This window comes from Elgaria multicarinata, chromosome 9, assembly GCF_023053635.1.
Source record: "Elgaria multicarinata webbii isolate HBS135686 ecotype San Diego chromosome 9, rElgMul1.1.pri, whole genome shotgun sequence".
In the NCBI taxonomy this organism is placed as follows: Eukaryota; Metazoa; Chordata; class Lepidosauria; order Squamata; family Anguidae; genus Elgaria; species Elgaria multicarinata.
The window spans coordinates 69,658,937-69,677,728 of NC_086179.1; the positions used below are offsets into that span (position 1 = coordinate 69,658,937).

Below are 18,792 nucleotides of genomic sequence, written 5' to 3' on the forward strand. Positions count from 1 at the left end.
AATTTAAAGCTGCTTGCTTGTCCTGTCCAGTGCAATGCAAGCTACTGGATTACCTCATGGGAAAATGGCCACACAATGTGCGTAATATGGATCAGACCCTGTTGCCTTTCTATAAGATTCGTGAGGAATTGTCCTTATATGAAGGTTTAGTAATCCGGGGTACTCATCGTCTCATTGTTCCACCAGAATTACAAGCAAAACTGATACAACTAGCCCACGATACACATCAAGGGATTGTACGAACCAAGCAATGACTGCGTGAATTATATTGGTGGCCTGGAATGGCTATGCAGGTTGAGGCTGCTATAAAATCTTGTGTGACTTGCCAACTTCATGACAAGACAGCAACCACGCATGTCCCTCCACTACAGCCTGTTCCATTGCCTGATTCAGCCTGGGAGAAGCTGGCCATTGACATTGTAGGACCATTTGAAAAGGGCCCTGCTGATTGTCGTTATGCCATTACCCTTATAGACTACTTCAGTAAATGGCCTGAAGTGGCTTTTACTCCAAATGCTACTTCTGCTACAGTTATCAAGTTCCTCTCTTCAGTTTTCAGTAGAGAAGGAGATCCAAAGGAACTGATATCTGATAATGGCACCCAATTTACTTCTGTAGAGTTGGAAACTTTCCTGTCAGAAAGGAATATTAAACACAGACGTTCATCAGTTTATTATCCACAGGCGAATGGAGAGATAGAACGTTTTAATAGAAGTTTGAAGGAAAGTCTACAAACAGCTGATTTGGAAAGTAAGGCTTGGAAACCTTTCATTACAGAGTTTTTACAAGTATATAGAGCCACAAGGCATGCCACAACACAGAAGTCACCAACTGAACTATTACATGGGAGGGAGATGCACACAAAGCTTAGTGTTGCTGGACTACAAATGCTTAAGCCAGATACTTCCCTGCAATTGGATGTGAGGCAAACAGTACAAAAGAAACAACAAAAGTATAAGACTTATACAGATCACCGTTATGGCGCCAAGGAACCAGGAATACAATGTGGTTCATTTGTACGGGTGAAGAAACCAGGAATCATTCGGAAAGGAGAACAAAGATTCACTTTACCCCTGAAGGTACTTGACAGGGTAGGACAATACACCTATAAACTATCCGATGGCCGTATATGGAATGCTCGCTATCTTGCTCATGCTTATTCTGACTCATCTACAAATGGACAGAGATGGCAGACCAGGAATCTGGCTCCTAGTCAGTATGATCCAGTTACCGACACGAACGGGCACCTAGTTGGCATTGATGACTCCAGGGTGTTGCCCCTTGCTCAAAATAGCCAACCAAGACCCCTGCCTGATCAACGTCCTCAGCGCACTAGACAACAGCCTGCATGGGCTAAAAACTATGTTAAGTAATTATGTTACATCAGCAGCAATTAAAAATGTTATTGACTCAAGGATAAAAGTTGTATTATGTTGTTTGCAGGGATGTGCTAGTCTGTTATGTACTAGATGGGTGGGGAAAAGTTATTTTTTCCTTACAGGAAAAAGTGGCAGGATATAAATATAATAAATAAATAAATGTATCAAATCCCACTTTCTTTAAAAATTGTGATTGCACTGTGTGCATGCCTTGCAGTCATAAGATCAATTATTCTTAAAATCACGTCCACTTTACACCTTGCAATCAAGATCAATCACATAACTTACGCTCCACTCGGCCCCTTCATCATACAACAGAACTGTAGCCTTTGATATATAATTAAAGTTCCTTGCTAATAATACACATGCAAACTTTAAATTAATTTCAGTTAACTGCTAATAATCCCTCAAAATCAAGTTTCAAAACACTTGGAATAAAAAACTATGATTTAAGAACTGAAAAGCAGGGAGAAAAAGCAAGGAACACAAGCTATTATCCTTAAAAGTCAACTCCAGCCATGAGAGTTGATAGCTCAGGTAAGTACTTTCCCACCTTCATGTCATCTGCCATGGTTTATTAATACAGGTAGCCAACTCACCAAGTGGATCATCATCATCATCATCATCCCTTCCACTTGATAAGGCCCCAACCTTTATCACACATAATAATCCACAGTGGGTGGAAAATCTGACTAAGCTGTATTGGATCAGTGTGTCTATCACATGAGGCAGTTGCTACACAGCAACTTTATTAGGTAATACAAAACATGAAAAGTAGGTTGCTTCCACAACACTGAAGACAGGCCCTGAACCAACTAAAGTTGTTTGCACTTAAGTCCACTTGAAATATATAAAGAGGGCCAGTGTGGTTTACTGGCTAGAGTGTCGGACTGGGAGTCGGGAGTCTATTCCCCACTCGGCCATGGAAACCCACTGGGTGACTTTGGGCCAGTCACAGACTCTCAGCCCAACCTACCTCACAGGGTTGTTGTTGTTGTGAGGATAAAAATGGAGAGGAGGAGGATTATGTACACCACCTTGGGTTCCTTGGAGGAAAAAAGGCGGTATATAAATGCAATAATAAATAAAATAAAATAAATAAATATATAAAAATGACGATCACAAGTCAATGCAAGAGACCCAGTCTAGTGACTTTTGTGATTTCAATGTGCATGCAAAGCTTCCCCAGACCAGGGCATAATCCATTAACTTCAATGCTGGGAAAGTCCCACATTTTACTATGGAAATGAATGAATAGCCCTGTCCCCAAGTTAAGCAAATTAGCTGCCCATGTTTTCACACAGCTGTCTGTGCACATTAAGAGCTATTTCTCTTTTCATGAAAGCACTCAGGTGGCCAGTAACCCTGCCTGTGTGAAAACTTATCTCATCTTATTTCATTTTAGTTTAAAGTGAGATCTTCCAAAACACCACAAACCCACAGTTCCTACGGCAGAACATTGCTGCTTGATTTAAGTGTCCATCCTTTTTGGTAACATATTCAAATCCTACCCCTTGCACTTTTTCCCTGTTCTTTCTCTGACCTTAAGCACTGGCCCTCGTTCTACTTGTTGGGCCAAATAATAAATAGCAAAACCAACTTTGTTATGTAAGGTGGAAAATCAAGCACAATATCTCAAAGTAATTCACTTGACCACCATTACCCAACCTGGGCACCATTTGTGGCAGAATGAGAGGATATAAAATGAATGAATGGGTAAATAAGACCCTGCAATCCTATATTCCTGGGATCTCCAAAGTGGTACCTGTGGATGCTGCTCTCATCTGCCAGGCTCCCTGTCCGTCCTGATTTTCAATTCAAATCTTAAGATTTTTTAAATATATAAATAAATAAATAAATAAATGGGAGGCTGACCTGTGGTGAAGGGCTGCCTTCCAGAACCCTCTTTATTTGAGTTCAAAAGAGTGTTTTTGTGTTTTGGAATTCAGATCCCACCACTTGTACTTAGGCTGATAGGCAAGTTTGGTTTCTTTTAGTCTCATCCGCTTGCCTATTGAAAAACAAGTGTTTTGTGACTGGCCCTAACCCTGCATGGCAACAGTTTATGCATGGGCATGTTCCCCATGGCAGCTGCTTTGGGAGAGTACCCACAACACTCTCGAAATTTCACATGTGCTCACTGACCTAAGAGGTTTGGGGACCCCTGCTATAATTACTTACCTGACAGTAATCCCCATTGAGCTCAACGGTATTAACTTCTAAGTATACATAGATTGGATTGTGCTGCACATTGCCATATGCCAAACATATGATGACCCTAGGTTTTGGAAACTACTCACCTTTGAAGGTTGCCTTGCTGTAAAAATGGCTAAAGATTGGATTCCTTGGTTCTGCAAAGACTTGGTAAACCCTCCAATTATTTTGTCTGTAAACAGAAATGTATTATAAGAGCTTATAACACATTGATTTCATTAATTTCACTCAAAAGAGCAAAAGGAAAGGCATATTGGGCCCTGAAGAGGGGTGTGTGTGTCTATGCTTATTTATATTTAAATATTAATTGTTAGACAATGTGCATGACAATTTACAAAAACAGAGTAAGATGTCTGTGTTGCCCTGTAGAGCTTAGTGTCTACATTATATGATGCAAACCAAAGTTCAGAAAATGTTCAGAGGTTTAGGGTCTCCTGGTGGTTATTTGTAGGGATGTGCTCCGCTTCTAATCGGACTGGCGAATTAGAAGCGGAGCGGGGGGCTTCGCCTGCCCTTAAGGCGGAGGCGAAGAGGATTGGGGGGCCGGCAGAGCGTGGCGAAGAGGATCGAGGTGAAGGCGGATCCTTTGCCTTGATCTGGAGCTCCGCCGGAAAGGTAAGTGGGGTTTACCGGGCCCTGCCTCTGTCGTTGTCGGTAACCCCCCCCGCCCTCCTCTCCCGGACCGCGGACGGAGGGAGGTAAGGCCCCCCTCTCCCTTGGTCCCTTACGGGGCTCTGCCGCCGTCGCAGCATGGGCAGCGACGGTGGCAGGACCCAGTAACCCTCCTCTCCCTTACCTGCCTCCGTCCGCGGTCCGTCGGCATCTTCAATTGAGCCCACGGTTCAACCAGGAAGTCTGGGCCGCTTGACTTCCTGGTTGAACCGCGGGCTCAATTGAAGACACCGACGGACCGCGGACGGAGGCAGGTAAGGCCCCCCCCTCCCCCTTGGTCCCTAACCGGGCTCTGCCGCCGTCGCCACACGGGCGGCGATGGCGGCAGGGCCCGGTAAACCTCCCGCCCTCCTCTCCCGGCCCTACCTGGCGCCACTCCCCTCCACTGCGGACCTCCAATTCGGAGCCGGAGCTCCGCGGCGAAAAGGAGCGGAGTATGGGCAGAGCGGCGCGGAGCGGAGCGGGCCGACCCGAAATTTTCGGATCGGCCCGCGGGGCGGAGCGGGGGGGTCCGTGCACACCCCTAGTTATTTGAAAAAACGTTAACAAGGCTACTGCAGGATTTCAAGGGAAAAGACTGGATGAGGTATGAAGCAGGCACCCTCTCACCACATACCTCTAAAACAGGACTAATTCCTGCTGAAATATGAATTTGATAATGTGTGAAATGGGTTGAGGCATACAGGGGTTAAACAGTTTCTTTATGCAGCAATGTCAAATTTTAATGTTTAATCCAAGGGTGGTTCCAGATGACGCTTTTATCATGCAATTGCCCTGCCTCATTCACAGAATTTTAAGGAAAGGGAAGAGAAAGAGAGATACATCATGGTCTTTCCTAATACTTCAATCATTTTTTCTTTCCACAAAAAAAATCTATTATGGAGGGAAAGATGGAATAGTTGCACAGTGTGCTTTGATTGGTAGTCATAGGAGCACCACCAGGCAACTCTGCCTAGAAGCACCACCAGCCAATCCTTAGAAGTTGTTGCAGTTCTCCATTAAGTTGTCCATATGTAGGGTGACCATATGGAAAGGAGGACCGGGCTCCTGTATCTTTAACAGTTACACAGAAAAGGAAATTTCAACAGATCTCATTTGTATGCATGCAGCACCTGGTGAAATCCCTCTTCATCACAACAGTTACAACTGCAGGAGCCCTGCCCTCTTTTCTGTCTGGTCAAGAGAGCAGGGCTCCTGCAGCTTTAACTGTTGTGATGAAGAGATAATTTCACCAGGTGCTGCATGCATACAAATGACACCTGCTGAAATTCCCATTTCAACTGTTAAAGATACAGGACCCCTGTCCTCCTTTTCATGTGGTTACCCTATCTACAGGGGTCCTTCTCTGTGAGTCCCTGCCAACGGAAGTGAGGCAGGTGGTTACTAGGAGGAGGGCTTTCTCTACTGTAGCACCCCGGCTGTGGAATGAGCTCCCCAGAGAGGTTCACGTGGCGCCTACAGTGTACTCCTTTCCTCGCCAGCTGAAGACCTTTTTATTTTCTCAGCATTTTGACACTTAATTTAACTTAAATTTAAACTTTGCTGTTTTAATTCTATATTTTAACCTATATCAATTTTTTGCGGTGTGGTTTTAATCCTGGTTGTGCTTTTTATATTGTATTTTGTATTCATGTTTTTAAATTGTTGGTTGTTTTTTATGCTTTTCATGGTTTTAATTTTTGTGAACCGCCCAGAGAGCTTCAGCTATTAGGTGGTATAAAAATGTAATAAATAAATTAAATAAATAAATATCCATATGCATTGAGACACTGGGGCCTGGGAAGGTGCTGAAGCAGTCCCATGACCACATTGTGATACACACAAACTCAGCCCACTTCCCACCATATCGTCCAAGACTGTGTAAAGTGAGTTTGCACAATTTCTCATTATTGGGTTCAGCTGGGGCATGACACATCACTTGCAACACCAGTACACTGAAACTGGGAAGAAAATGTGGGTGTGCACGGAAACCCTGCCCCCAAACATCCCTTAATATGAAAGGGGGTCTATAAGCGCGCAGATCTAGAAGGCAGCCAGGAATGCAGGGGGCAGGGCTTATGTGCAAATCCATGTCCCCTCCCCAAATTGTGGTCTACTCATGTTGTAGTCGAATGCCTCCATAGAATTCAGTGGAAAGTTTTCATAGCTAACTTTATATCATTGCCTGCATTCTTGGTGAATGGAACAGGGTAACAAACAAACAAACATTAAGTTCAGGGATACTCATGGCTACTCCTTCACAAGTCATGGTATCAGGAATACCAGAACTGCCACCAGCACTGATAGGAACCTTATTTGGGTATGCTGCCAAGACAGCTTATAAGAAAACATATAAAACATCATCTGTAAACAAGATATGTGAGGAACAGTCTTGATGACAATAATATTCGGGATTTCTTGGTCTAGAAATCTCCTTGGCCCTATCTCTCTCTCTCTCTATTGCTTTTATCTGTACTGAATCCATCATCAAACATGAAAACAAAGTATACTCTGGAGCTATCATAATCCATATAAATTTGGCCGTTTGTGTCAATGCGATTTCAGCTGCATAGTAAGGCTGCAATCCTATTCACATTGGCAGAAGTATGTTGCGCTGACCTCTGTGCGATTCACTATTGTAAACATGAATAGGTTGGGGCTGTAATCCCACAGAAATCACCATGTGCACCCATCTAGCCAGAGTCAGTGGGTGGAGTTGCGAATCGGCATTCCTGTTGCAATGAATGGGAACGCCCTTCAGCAGTACAGATGCAGACCTGAAGTGGATGCTTTACACCTGGATCTCCGTTCACTTTTTGCATGCAGGCGCTTTCTACACCTAAGGATTATCCCAGGGAAATGGTGGGATCGTCCCTGCCTGATCTTCTTTGCAAAATAGGGAAGTGATCAACAGGGCCTCAGGGCAAGACACCCAGAATGGGTCCCCTCCCTCAGTGACTCTTATATCATCACCACTATTGTCACCAGCTGCTGTTGCTCCTCATCCTCGTTCACATCTGTTGCTAGCTCTCATTTGCTTGAGAGGTAGCCATGCAGTGCCATCTACTGCTGCTCCTTTTCACTGCCACCTTTGTCTGGGCCAGAGCAAGAGGCAGGTGAATAATAATAATAATAATAATAATAATAATAATAATAATAATAATAATAATATATTTATTTGTCATCTGTCTCTCCCTCTGGATCAAGGCAGGGTACAACACAAATGAAAACACCATAAAATACATATAACTAATTAAAACATTTAAAACTAATACATTATTAAAAGCAGCACATTATTAAAAAAAGGCATCTCAAAATTTAACTGGGTAGGCCTGCCGAAAGAGATCAGTCTTTATGACTTCCTTAAATTCCGGAAGACTGTTGAGTTGACTAATCTCTCCCAGCAAGCCATTCCACAAACTGGGAGCGGCAGAAGAAAAGGTCCTCTGGGTAATAGTTGTCAGCCTTGCTTTTGTTGGCTGGAGTAAATTCTTCCCAGAGGAGCTGAATGTGCAGGTTGAGGAGGAGCAACTGGGGGCTCTTGCCAGTGGGCCTCTGTTGTAGTTTGGGCCTTTAATGCTGGCCCTTAACAACTAATACCTTGTGCATTGCTTACCATTCTCCACGAATTCCGTTTGAGTGGTAAGTTCATTTGTTCTATATGGAAATATGGAAAGAAAAATTAAAATATTGCAAAGGAAACAGTTCAGAAATAGCATGCCACTTTCAAATAATGTTTACAACTATTTTATTGAAAATGGAAACAGTTTCATAATATTTTAGAGGAAAGTATACTAAGGCCTAAACTACACCAAGCAGGTTATTGCACTATGAAAGCAGTAAAAGGCAGGAGCCACACTCCTGTTTTATATTTATTTGTTGCATTTATATACTGCCCCAAAGCCGAAGCTCTCTGGGCGGTTCACATAAGATAAAACATTTAAAAACAATATACAAAAAATTAAAACCACAAAAACATACAAAATGCACATACAATTAAAACCACTGTAACAACTTTAGAAACGATGAGCCAAAAAAATGGACCCAGGCTGGTTACATATTGCTAAATGCCTGGGAGAAGAGAAAAGTCTTGACCTGGCGCCAAAAAGATGATAATGTCGGCGCCAGGCAGGCCTCATTGGGGATTAGCGGTATTGAAGTGCACTGACAACTGTTGGGGCCCATTGACACACACCATATACCACTTTCATATCTCTATACCCTGCTTGGTGTGGCTCCTGCCTTTTATTTACTGTTTTGGTACCGCTTTCATTGCGCAATATCCTGCTTGGTGTAGCTTAGGCCTAATATACATATACATAGAATATATTGATGTAATATAAGAATAATATATAAAACTGTAACAACTGAAACATGCGAGGAAAGATACAGAGTATTTCTTATTTTATTTTAAAAATATTTCTTATTTTATTTTTAAGGACTGTGGCTTTAGTGGACAAGACGTATTCCAGACGCAGACATCCAGGGGATTCAGTAAGTCAATGGTATTCCAGATAAAAATTGCAGCATTGAACCTGATATAAAATGCAGAGGTAATTTCTTCTGTATCCGAAAAGCTGCACCTTTTATTTGCGATATCAGAACAATTTTAGCAGCTACTTTAAAATCCCAACGAGTGGGATTCTGAAAGATACAAAGGAGAGTCTGCAAGATGGAGAATAGCGGCACAGAAGGAAAGGCTTAGCACTGTCTCGCCTGCTACAGTCCCAATTGGGATCACACACATACCCCACGATGGTTGCGTTTGCACAAGAGTCGGAGATGCATGTGTCATGTCTAACTCTACTGCCCCTGTTTTGGGAGAAGGTGTTTCAGGTAATCAATCAGAATCAGTCAGACCGACTTTCTCATGCCTTTCTTCCATTCTGTGCGTTTTAGCTTCCAGTGGACCCTAGCATGAGCTAGCTTGTCGGGCGGCTCTTCTCTGGAAGAAAACTCACTTCCCACTGAGTGTGTAGGATTTGGCCTGGAGGAGAAAAGCTCTGGAGAGGGCTGACTCCCAGCTGGGGAATCGCCCTTGTGAGCTTCCTCCCCCACTGGTACAGGCTGTCTGGTGTCTGGCGCTGTCTCCTCTAGGTCCAAATCTGATTCTGATTGATTACCTGAAACACCTTCTCCCAAAACAGGGGCAGTAGGTTTAGACATGACAGCATGAATGGATCGCATCTAGAATTTTAAGTTTGTTATTAACAATTATTTCCTCCGTAAGAGATCAGATGTTTTCAGGGTAATTTGCTCTTGAGCAAAGAAAAGAAAAGGCTAGAAACAAATCTAATGGTGGTTAAACTTACAACAGAACAAGCTATTATTGGATAAGACAGATAATAAGGTCCTTGCCAGACCCAATAATTTAAACCTCCATTGAATGACTTTACTTAATAAGACTGCTGACAACACAAGTAGGGCTGCCTATAATGATAGATCATGTTGGAAGAACAATATAGGAATACAGAAATTTCTATATTAGATCAACAGGTACATTAAATATAGTCCGATATCATGTCTCCAGCAGCAGTTTGGGGATTTCCCAGGATACCTGGTCTCCTGGGATGAAGGATAGGGTCTGGTGGCATTTGGTACAAGGGTCAGTAAAAGGTCTAAGGACAAATGGTGGGGGAGGACTGGGGCTGACACACCCTCACACACTTACTGAAAATGTGCAAGTGGGGCAGAAAGAGGCCGTGCAGCTCGGGGTGTACAAGAATTTAGTTTCAATTTACAAATAATCTGACCTTATTTGCAACAGCAAATGCAAACACAAGCAAGGTTTTTTTTTTAAAAAATGTACATTTTAAAAATAACATACATTTTCACACTATAATCAATGGTGAGAAGTGAATACTTTTGAAAACTGCACACAGAAACACACCTTTCTTGTTCAAATGAACTGAAAAAGAGGTTGCAAAGGGAAATGGGAGGGAGCCGAACTGAGCTTTGAAGTGAAATTTAGAGAATTTCGGCCAGCTCCAGCATCCCTGGTTCTCCTATCCCTATGAGCTTTTTCACAACACAACTTGCAAACAAGCTTTTTCTAGGCAAGCCACTAGGAAGAGCAAAACTTTCAATGTTTAGACAGTTTCATGCAAAGGAAGCATTAAATGCAAAGTCCACACTCTTGTGCCTTTTAGTAGATAATAGAATGGAGGTGTATTTTTCAGGGAAGGTACATGCTTACAAGATCCATTTGTGCTTCTAATGAAATAGGATATGGTAGATGCATTTTAAAACCAGGGATTGATGATAAAAACAGAGAGTGTGTCCAACTGCTCTAGTCTGTCTTACACCTCATACCTCTTCATTGGCGGTAGATTGATCACGAATAGGTTGCGTTGGGATTCATTCACCATTAGCTGCGATATATCATGGCCATCTACATTTACTAAGGTCCAATTCAGTGTTTCCTGGAGGTAATCTGAAAGGTGACTGATAGCATCACAGTCAACAGCTGGCAAAACTAAAGATGATGATGAAGTCTTAAGAAGTTCCTGCAGTAAGTACAAAGAACAGTTAATTATGTAGTGGATGATTAACGCAGGGGTGATTGCTTTTTATACTCTGATAGGCTTTGATTACAGTCTTTCGTAGACTCCAATATGTAAAATAAACTTGGTTATCTTCAACAAGACTTTGACATGGAAATTTGTTACATAAACAACCCAGTAATTATAATAATCAAGCTGAACAAAAATGTTTAAGTGTTTGCAATTTTCTAAATGTTTTGGGAAAAAATTAATCTTTTGTGTATATGTGTGAACTTAGCTGTTTTACAACCAGCTTGTACACTGGTGAAAAATTCAATTTGTAAGGTGGCAAATAATTATTTTATAGAATTATTTGAGAACTACCAGCGGTCCTGCAATGTGCCATTCCAGCAACTTCAAGGGAACCACACTTGCATTTTCATCACTTGATGAGAGCAACATGAAGGGGAAAGGTATCTTGCATGTTTGAATGATCAAAATCAATTCCCCCCCCCACATATCCCCAAATGTGGGCATGAACAATCTTTTTTTGGCCCCAAGGGCTTCATGTAATGCTGGCTCCAGGCCCGTGGCCACACCCACTCACTTGTACACACACACTCATGCACGCACAAGCATGCATACACACTGGCAATCCTTATATAAATCGCTCTTTCCTCGCTGCTAGCAGTGGCACAATCTCAGAGTGAGGAATATCTCTGGGAGAGAGAATGGAGAGTACAGATGGCGAGGAAAATTCAGTGGCGGTGGGCACCCATGGGGGCCACATTAAAGGCTTTGGGGCCACATATGGCCTGCGGGCCATGGGCTGTGCACTCCTGCCCAAACACTATGCTTCAGTGGAGTCGGTTCACTGATTCAGTTGTAAAACAAGTGAGCTCAGCTATAATGGGAGTTGCTGTAATGAAAGTCTGAACCGGAAAATCTGGCAGCAGGGTCCAGGCACTTTACTTTCTGTAGAGAGGGACTGGAAAGCCTGAGCCTTGCTGAGGAATCAGTAACTTGGGGAGTCAAAACAGGATCTGGCTGGCCCTATGTAAGATCTCTCCTAGGCTTGGCTAGACTGGGCAGCTCATCCATGAGAAAACTTACTGAACAGAGTCCTGCCTTGTCTTATTTATCAAATGTATACCCAACCTTTCCAAATATGGCTCACTTCACTTTACCTCACTTTGTCTTATCCTGTAGCTCACCGCCAGTTTCTACCTCTGCCTCTTTGGTCCTTTTAACTGCCACATACATTATCTATATCTGTCCCTGACCACATCTTCTGTTTTGGGCCTCTTGCTTCCTTATGTACCTGCCTCAGAATCCAATCACCAGCCTGTTTGGACCACAACTTCTGCCTTCAGTCCCAGTGGGCTTCAACTTAATTACCTAAAAGAGGGTGTAGCTAATCTATACAAGTAAAATGTAATGAAATATTTGTTTGCACAGTAATGCCAGGTTTATTTCATTCTTCTTGTAAGCATATAATCTGGCACAAACAATTAGGATATGGCATTTTTGAAGTTAGTTCTTCAATAAAACCTTGTTTATAATAGAAATATGTTCCTCAGTGATATGTTATTGCAGATATGAGATCCCAATGACATTACTCCTGATAAAAGATCAAGGAAGTGTCTGCAGAAATCTAAAGAAATAGTAGAAGATGTTTACAATAATCTGTACACTGTGGAAATTATTGAGAGATGAAACTCTAGAGGGTTTCAATATTTTGTTATGCAAATATTATAAGCTTGCTGGGGGCAGTAGTCAAGTTCCATTTTCAACCTTTTCATTTCACCAATATTCAATTTTTGTGGACAAGCATTTTTTTAATTCCAAAGTTACCTCGTCAGAAAATATAAAGCTGAATATTTCATGCATCTTAGTCAAATGTCTTGCAAAACAGGAATTCATCCTTCCATGGCCAACCATCTTAGAAAATATATGGTTATTTATTTATTTATTTATTTATTTACATTTATATACCGCCCCACAGCCAAAGCTCTCTGGGCGGTTTACAACATTTAAAAATAGTAAACATTACTATTTGTTTACCAACCAGTAAATTATGCAAAGAGTCATTCCTCACAAATTAACTGCTTTGATTCTACAAAACTACAGCTTAATAGTTATATGTACTGCAAAAGCACTGAAATAGTCAAGAAGCAGTTCTTACTGAAAGGATGCAGCCAGTTTTGTAACACATGAAAACCATAAATTTCAGCTCAGAGTTGGTACTAATGTTGGTCGTTTGCCATTACATTATGTTTTGATGGGCCAAGCAATCATCTTTAAGGAAGCATCTGTGTCAAATCAGTTGTTCATAATGTGAAATCATGTCTTTGAAAGTCAACATTCTGGATTAATTATACTATGGAAAATATTGTTTCAAATAAATCAGTACATATGCTAATAATATGGAAAAAATCCTGGACCCACCAAATGGCAAAAAAGCATGATCATCATACTAATGATGAATTTATGGAATTTTCAATGCACTCATCTTGCCTTAGTTTACTGAATAATAACCTCTATGGTTTTCTAAATTTGACAGCAATTTCTTTTCTTCTCGTTTTCTAATGTTAACAACTTGTTACACACTGTCTTTGAACTCCTCTTGCTCCAACTGACTGCCTACACTTCCTTGACCTTTTCATATTTTTTTTAATTACTCACATATTTTTCTACTGCCTGTGCACTTTATGAAGTTAATGCAATCACTTTTACAATTTCCTCATGTCGGCCAATTAACAAGGTTAACAATACATTCACTGTACGGCTGATAACAAGGCAAAATGACTGCCGTATCGTACACTGTCACGTTCCTATTCCAACAGCCTTCAGAGGTAGAGTCCTGAAATAGCAGCAGGTCTGAGGAGGAGGAGGAGACAGGTTCACATACTGGTCCTCCTGTCCTAGATCCTGCACTCTGTCCCCTAAACCCCAGGACAGCACCACTATCCAAGAAGTGGACCTCAGATGCCTTGAAGAGAAGGAAGGCCCTGATTAGCATCCCCCACATAAGTTACCACTGCTCTAAACTATGCTGCCTATGAAAAGCCAATGTCTAAAGAAAAAGGCACTGGCCTTTTGAGCTGGCCAGATGCAACACTTGGGGGTGAAGCTTTCAGACTGGCTTCCTTGTCTGTCTGCTTGCTCCAGGCCAGTGCTGAGGCAATTTGTTGAATTGCCTTGGCTACAGTTCTGAAATAACACCTTTAGGCCTGTCCAGAGTCCTGACTGTTCCCTCACATCAGGATGGCTTCAACCCCCAGCTTTACCTCCTGGCATCATTTCCTCCCCATAAAAATGGAATCTGTTATGGGGCAGGACAGGCAGATGTCAACAGTGCCAGGCAACTCACTTCAAGTAGAGCCTCTTTTACCTCATGTAAATACACTGCTTTGCCATGTTGGAGTACAATTCCACATAGTGGTGACAGGGAAGGAGGGTTGGGTTCTGTTCGCATTCTTTGACAAGTAACTCCACAATCTTCTTTCCATATGTGTGGGAAGCAGATTGCACTCTCCCTGAAGGAGCAGGTTTGTAGCTTGGGGGTTCTCCTAGAACCATCTCTGTCACTTGAGGCTCAGGTGGCCTTGGTGGCACAGAGTGCCTTCTACCAACTTCGGTTGGTGGCCCAGCTATGCCCCTACCTAGACAGGGATAACCTGGCTTCAGTTGTCTATGTTCTTGTAACCTCCAAGTTAGATTACTGCAATGCGCTCTATATGGGGATGCCTTTGAAGATGGCTCAGAAGCTGAAGCTTGTGCAAAATGCAGTGGTCAGATTGGTAACAGGGACCAGAAGGTCCAAACGTATAAGACCAATTCTGGCCTGCTTGCATTGGCTGCCTGTACATTTCCGAGCCCAATTCAAGGTGTTGGTTTTAACCTATAAAGCCTTGCACAGATTGGGACCACAATACCTGATGGAACGCCTCTCCCGACATGAACCTACTCATAGACTACGCTCAACATCTAAGGTCCTCCTCCTGGTGCCTACTCTGAGGGAAGCTCAGAGGATGGCAACAAGATAGAGCACCTTCTCTGTGGTGGACCCCCAATTATAGAACAATCTCCCTGATAACTCTTATCTTTTTGGTGCCAGGTCAAGATTTTTCTTTGCTCACAGGTATTTAACAGCCTATGTTGTTAACTCTGTTTAGCTTGGCTGAGAGTTTAAAAATTGTTTTAAATGTTAGCTGTTTTCATATTTTTATGGTTTTAAAATTTGTATATTGATTTTTAATGTCCAGTCTTTTAATCTTTGTAAACCGCCTAGAGAGCTTTGGCTATGGGGTGGTATATAAATGCAATAAATAAATAAATAAATAAATAAATAAATAAATAAATAAATAAAATATCTCTGTCCAGGTCCAGCCAGGAAAACATGAGCTCATATTTGATACTGATCTGAATGTGCATCTACATCACAGTGGCCAACTGGGTGTCACTGAACCTGATGGATGAACTTTTCATGATAAAAGGAAAGTTCATCCTATCCAAGGCTATCCAACATACAACATGTACAACTAGAGTTACATTGGTGAGTCTCTCTCTTTTACCTACAGAGAAGCCATTTGAACCATCGAAGATGCATGTTCTTTTTGTAGAACACTGATTCATCAGCATGATTTGTGAAAAGTAATTCAAAGAACCATCTGTTTCCTCTTAAGTAATAGCTGTTTGAGCATCATCATGATAACCCCGTGGAAAATTAGCATAGCTACTGTTTTTGAAGCGTTCAGTTTAGATTGCTTATTATCTGATCTGTACCAGTGTAACAAATGCCCTATTGCTGGAATGAGAATTCTTCCACTAATCATTCATTCAACTCCAATGGAAAGTATATGTATTTGAAAAGTATATGAAAAGTTTTGTGTATTTTATATTTACTGTTGTTCCCCACCTCGATCAAAATGGAGTGGCAGGTAAGAAATAAATTTTATATTATTATTATTATTATTATTATTATTATTATTATTATTATTATTATTATCTGATAAAAGAGGGAAAGATTCTCCTTAACTAAATCTATCCTAAGAAGCTGAAACGGTGCAGCAACTCCTACGTTAGCAAAATGCTCTTTACCACTTGTTCACTTGCATGAACAAATTAGTGAGTGTTGGCCAATGTTGCTCCATGCCCTCTCCCTTTGTCCAGTGGATGGGGAAGAGTCCAGCATAACAGAGGGATGGTCACGCACAGCATCCAAGCCTTTTGCAGGAGTTGGCCAGTGTGACAGTATCGAAAGAACTATTTTAAACAAGAGTCCTTGGCATGGTAAGCGGCTGCTATAGATGGAAGAAACTAATCACCCTTGAAAGTAGGAAGGAATGTTCTTTTGTTCGTTCAGCTACCAACTGCATGAGAAGGAGGATGACAGATCCTGTATAGTTACTATTTACTGGCTCCATGTAGAAAATGTAACTTTATGAAAATATTATTTTAACAAGGGCTGTGATTATTGTTTATACATTTTTCCCAGTGATGAGGAAACACGTCAAAATGCGTTTGGGACATTTCTAATGCCTATTTGTGCAACCTTTTCAACTTGGAGACCAGTATTGCAACTCTGTATGTCTGATAATAGACTGTGGTTTTAAACTTTGTGTGAAATATTAGTTTTCATATTAACTTTTTTTTTTTGCTATTTATTTTTATATACAGATTTTTCTTTAAACCTATTTTGTTTAGTTGCATAATGAGAAGTGGTCAAATCCCAAGGCCAACACCAGATTCTAGTGGCCCCTTGGCATAGTGCTGCTGATGGACCACTGCTGCACCTTCCACTGCCAAAGCTGGCCCACCCACCTTCTTAGTGAAACTGCCCACCCACCCATCAAAGCCTCCTGTCCAACTGCTTCCCTTCCCTCTCACCCTCCCAAGCTGCCTTCCCCTCGCCACAAGCTCACCACCAAAGCCGCAAGCCGAACCTCCACTCTTTTTAAAAAACATATGCTTTGGGTAGCAGCAATCTGAACCAATCAGTTAATGCCATTGCGGGGCACTGACCAATGAGGGCACAGGAGCAACATAAAGACCGCCCTGTACCATCATTTGCCATGGGAGCCAGTGTGGTGTAGTGGCTAAAGTGTCAGACTGGGAGTCAGGAGATCCAGATTCTAGTCCCCACTTGGCAATGGAAGCCCACTGGGTGACTTTGGGCCAGTCACAGACTCTCAGCCCAACCTACCTCACAGGGTTGTTGTTGTGAGGATAAAATGGAGAGGAGGAGAATTATGTACACTGCCTTGGGTTCCTTGGAGGAAAAAAGACAGGATCTAAATGATGATGATGATGATGATGATGATGATGATGATGATGATGATGATAATAATAATAATAATAATAATGTCCCCACAAAGGCAGCATCTGATTGATTCAGATCACTGCTTTTCAAAGTGTAAGTAATATATATATATATATATATATATATATATATATATATATTTAAAATGGGTGTGTGTATGCCCGCAGGCTTGGCTGTGGCGCTTCCTTTTGCCAGTGGTGCCAATTGGGGTGGGTGGGATTTGGTATCAGTTGTGGTGGGGCCTTTGGAGCTGGGATTGGGCCTTTGCAGCCTCTGAGCCCTTAGCAGCTGTGTGCCCTGGCCGACGCTGGATCTGCCCAATCCTCCCAGATTTATAAAGACAGGAGGTGGCAGTGGCAGCCACCTCTCCTCCTTCTTAGCATCAGTGTTGAGGAGCATTCCTCCCAATTCTCCCTATTTTGCAATTACTTCTGTTCCTTTCTAAAAGAAAAACAATCCATTTTGCTTTGTATATTTACACATTTCTGAATGTGCGCATTTTCAGGGTTATGAACAGGGAACTTTTACTCTTTTCTTCACAACTGCACATTTGCACTGCGTTGAAGTAGAGATCCACTGTGGTGGGATCAGAAGGAGAGGAGGCTGTCTTTGCAAACAGGGAGAAGGGGCAGAAAAGGAGAAAGGGCTTGGAGCTCAAATTCCCTGAGTGGCGCTTATTTGCACTGATGGGCTGCTCTCATGGGGAACGAATCTCTATCTTTCTTTCACGGAACTACCGCTTCTAGTGTGTTCGTTATTTTCCGTACAGAATTATTTATTTATTTATTTATGTACCGCCCAATAGCCGGAGCTCTCTGGGCAGTTCACAAAATGCAATAAGAGGGGAGCAGCACCTGCAAGGTTGATGATGTGGGGTTCCAGTCTGCCTCCCGCCCCCCTAGAATCAAACCAGCCAATCACACACAAGCCCCCTCCTGCTACCCATAGTTAACCCCTTCCTTACTGATATACACCGTTCCTGAGAAACTAAATACATTCATATCAATATAACAAAACAGGTTAACCCAAGAAATAGGTGGTTTTGTCACAAAATTCCTCTTTAGAGTGTCATCACATGGGGAAAAATGTGTTTCCTTACTGTCGCTTCTCCACCCCTGCTTTTGTCCCTGATTACTTCCTCTTTCTTCCCAAAGGGGTAAGATGAAGTAAACAAAAAACACTTGGCCTGTTCAAGGGCCATTTATATCGTGGCGCTTTTCCTGCACAAAGCCAGAGATTGCAGCACATTCCAGGGTTTTTTCATGGATTAAAAGGGGTCTATTTTGATACGGAAAAATGAGCAGCAGTGGGAGGTGGATGTCATCATCTAAAGTAAGTAGGCAGTAGAGAGAGAGTGATAAAACGCTCATCTGATGAACCTCTTAAACCAAACAGAAATTTTTAAAGGGGAAAGAGGTAATGTTCCAAAATACCAATTCTTAACTACTTGATCCACCCCTCCCAACTTAAATGGTCAGGTTTTCAATTACAAAATGTCTCAGACTCTTTACTGAGCATGAGCAATACAAAGGGAAAAGTGCACACATGGGCAAGCACAGTTATCGAAAAAGAAACATGGAATAAACTTTGTCACAAGTGGGTGCTTTTCAATACATGAAATGAGGGGTGGGTGGGTGGAAACTTGTTGGAGGAATAAATTTACTAAGATAATAACATCCTACTTTTGAAAGAATCAGCCCCAGAGGACTGGTTCCGGAAAACATTGTTTTCCGCACATTCT

At 42.0% G+C, this 18,792-nt stretch overlaps 1 protein-coding gene across 1 annotated transcript in view; it reads right to left on the bottom strand.

Annotated features, from left to right (window-relative positions):
* The window catches only part of LOC134404290 (V-type proton ATPase subunit S1-like), an 85,467-nt gene that overhangs the window by 40,214 nt on the left and 26,461 nt on the right, over positions 1–18,792 (bottom strand). Inside the window, exons 4-6 of the mRNA XM_063135006.1 lie at positions 10,557–10,750; positions 7,861–7,901; positions 3,680–3,765 (exon numbers count right to left, since the gene is read on the bottom strand). Of these exons, the coding sequence (XP_062991076.1) occupies positions 3,680–3,765; positions 7,861–7,901; positions 10,557–10,750 (321 nt within the window). The remainder of the gene's footprint in view (positions 1–3,679; positions 3,766–7,860; positions 7,902–10,556; positions 10,751–18,792) is intronic.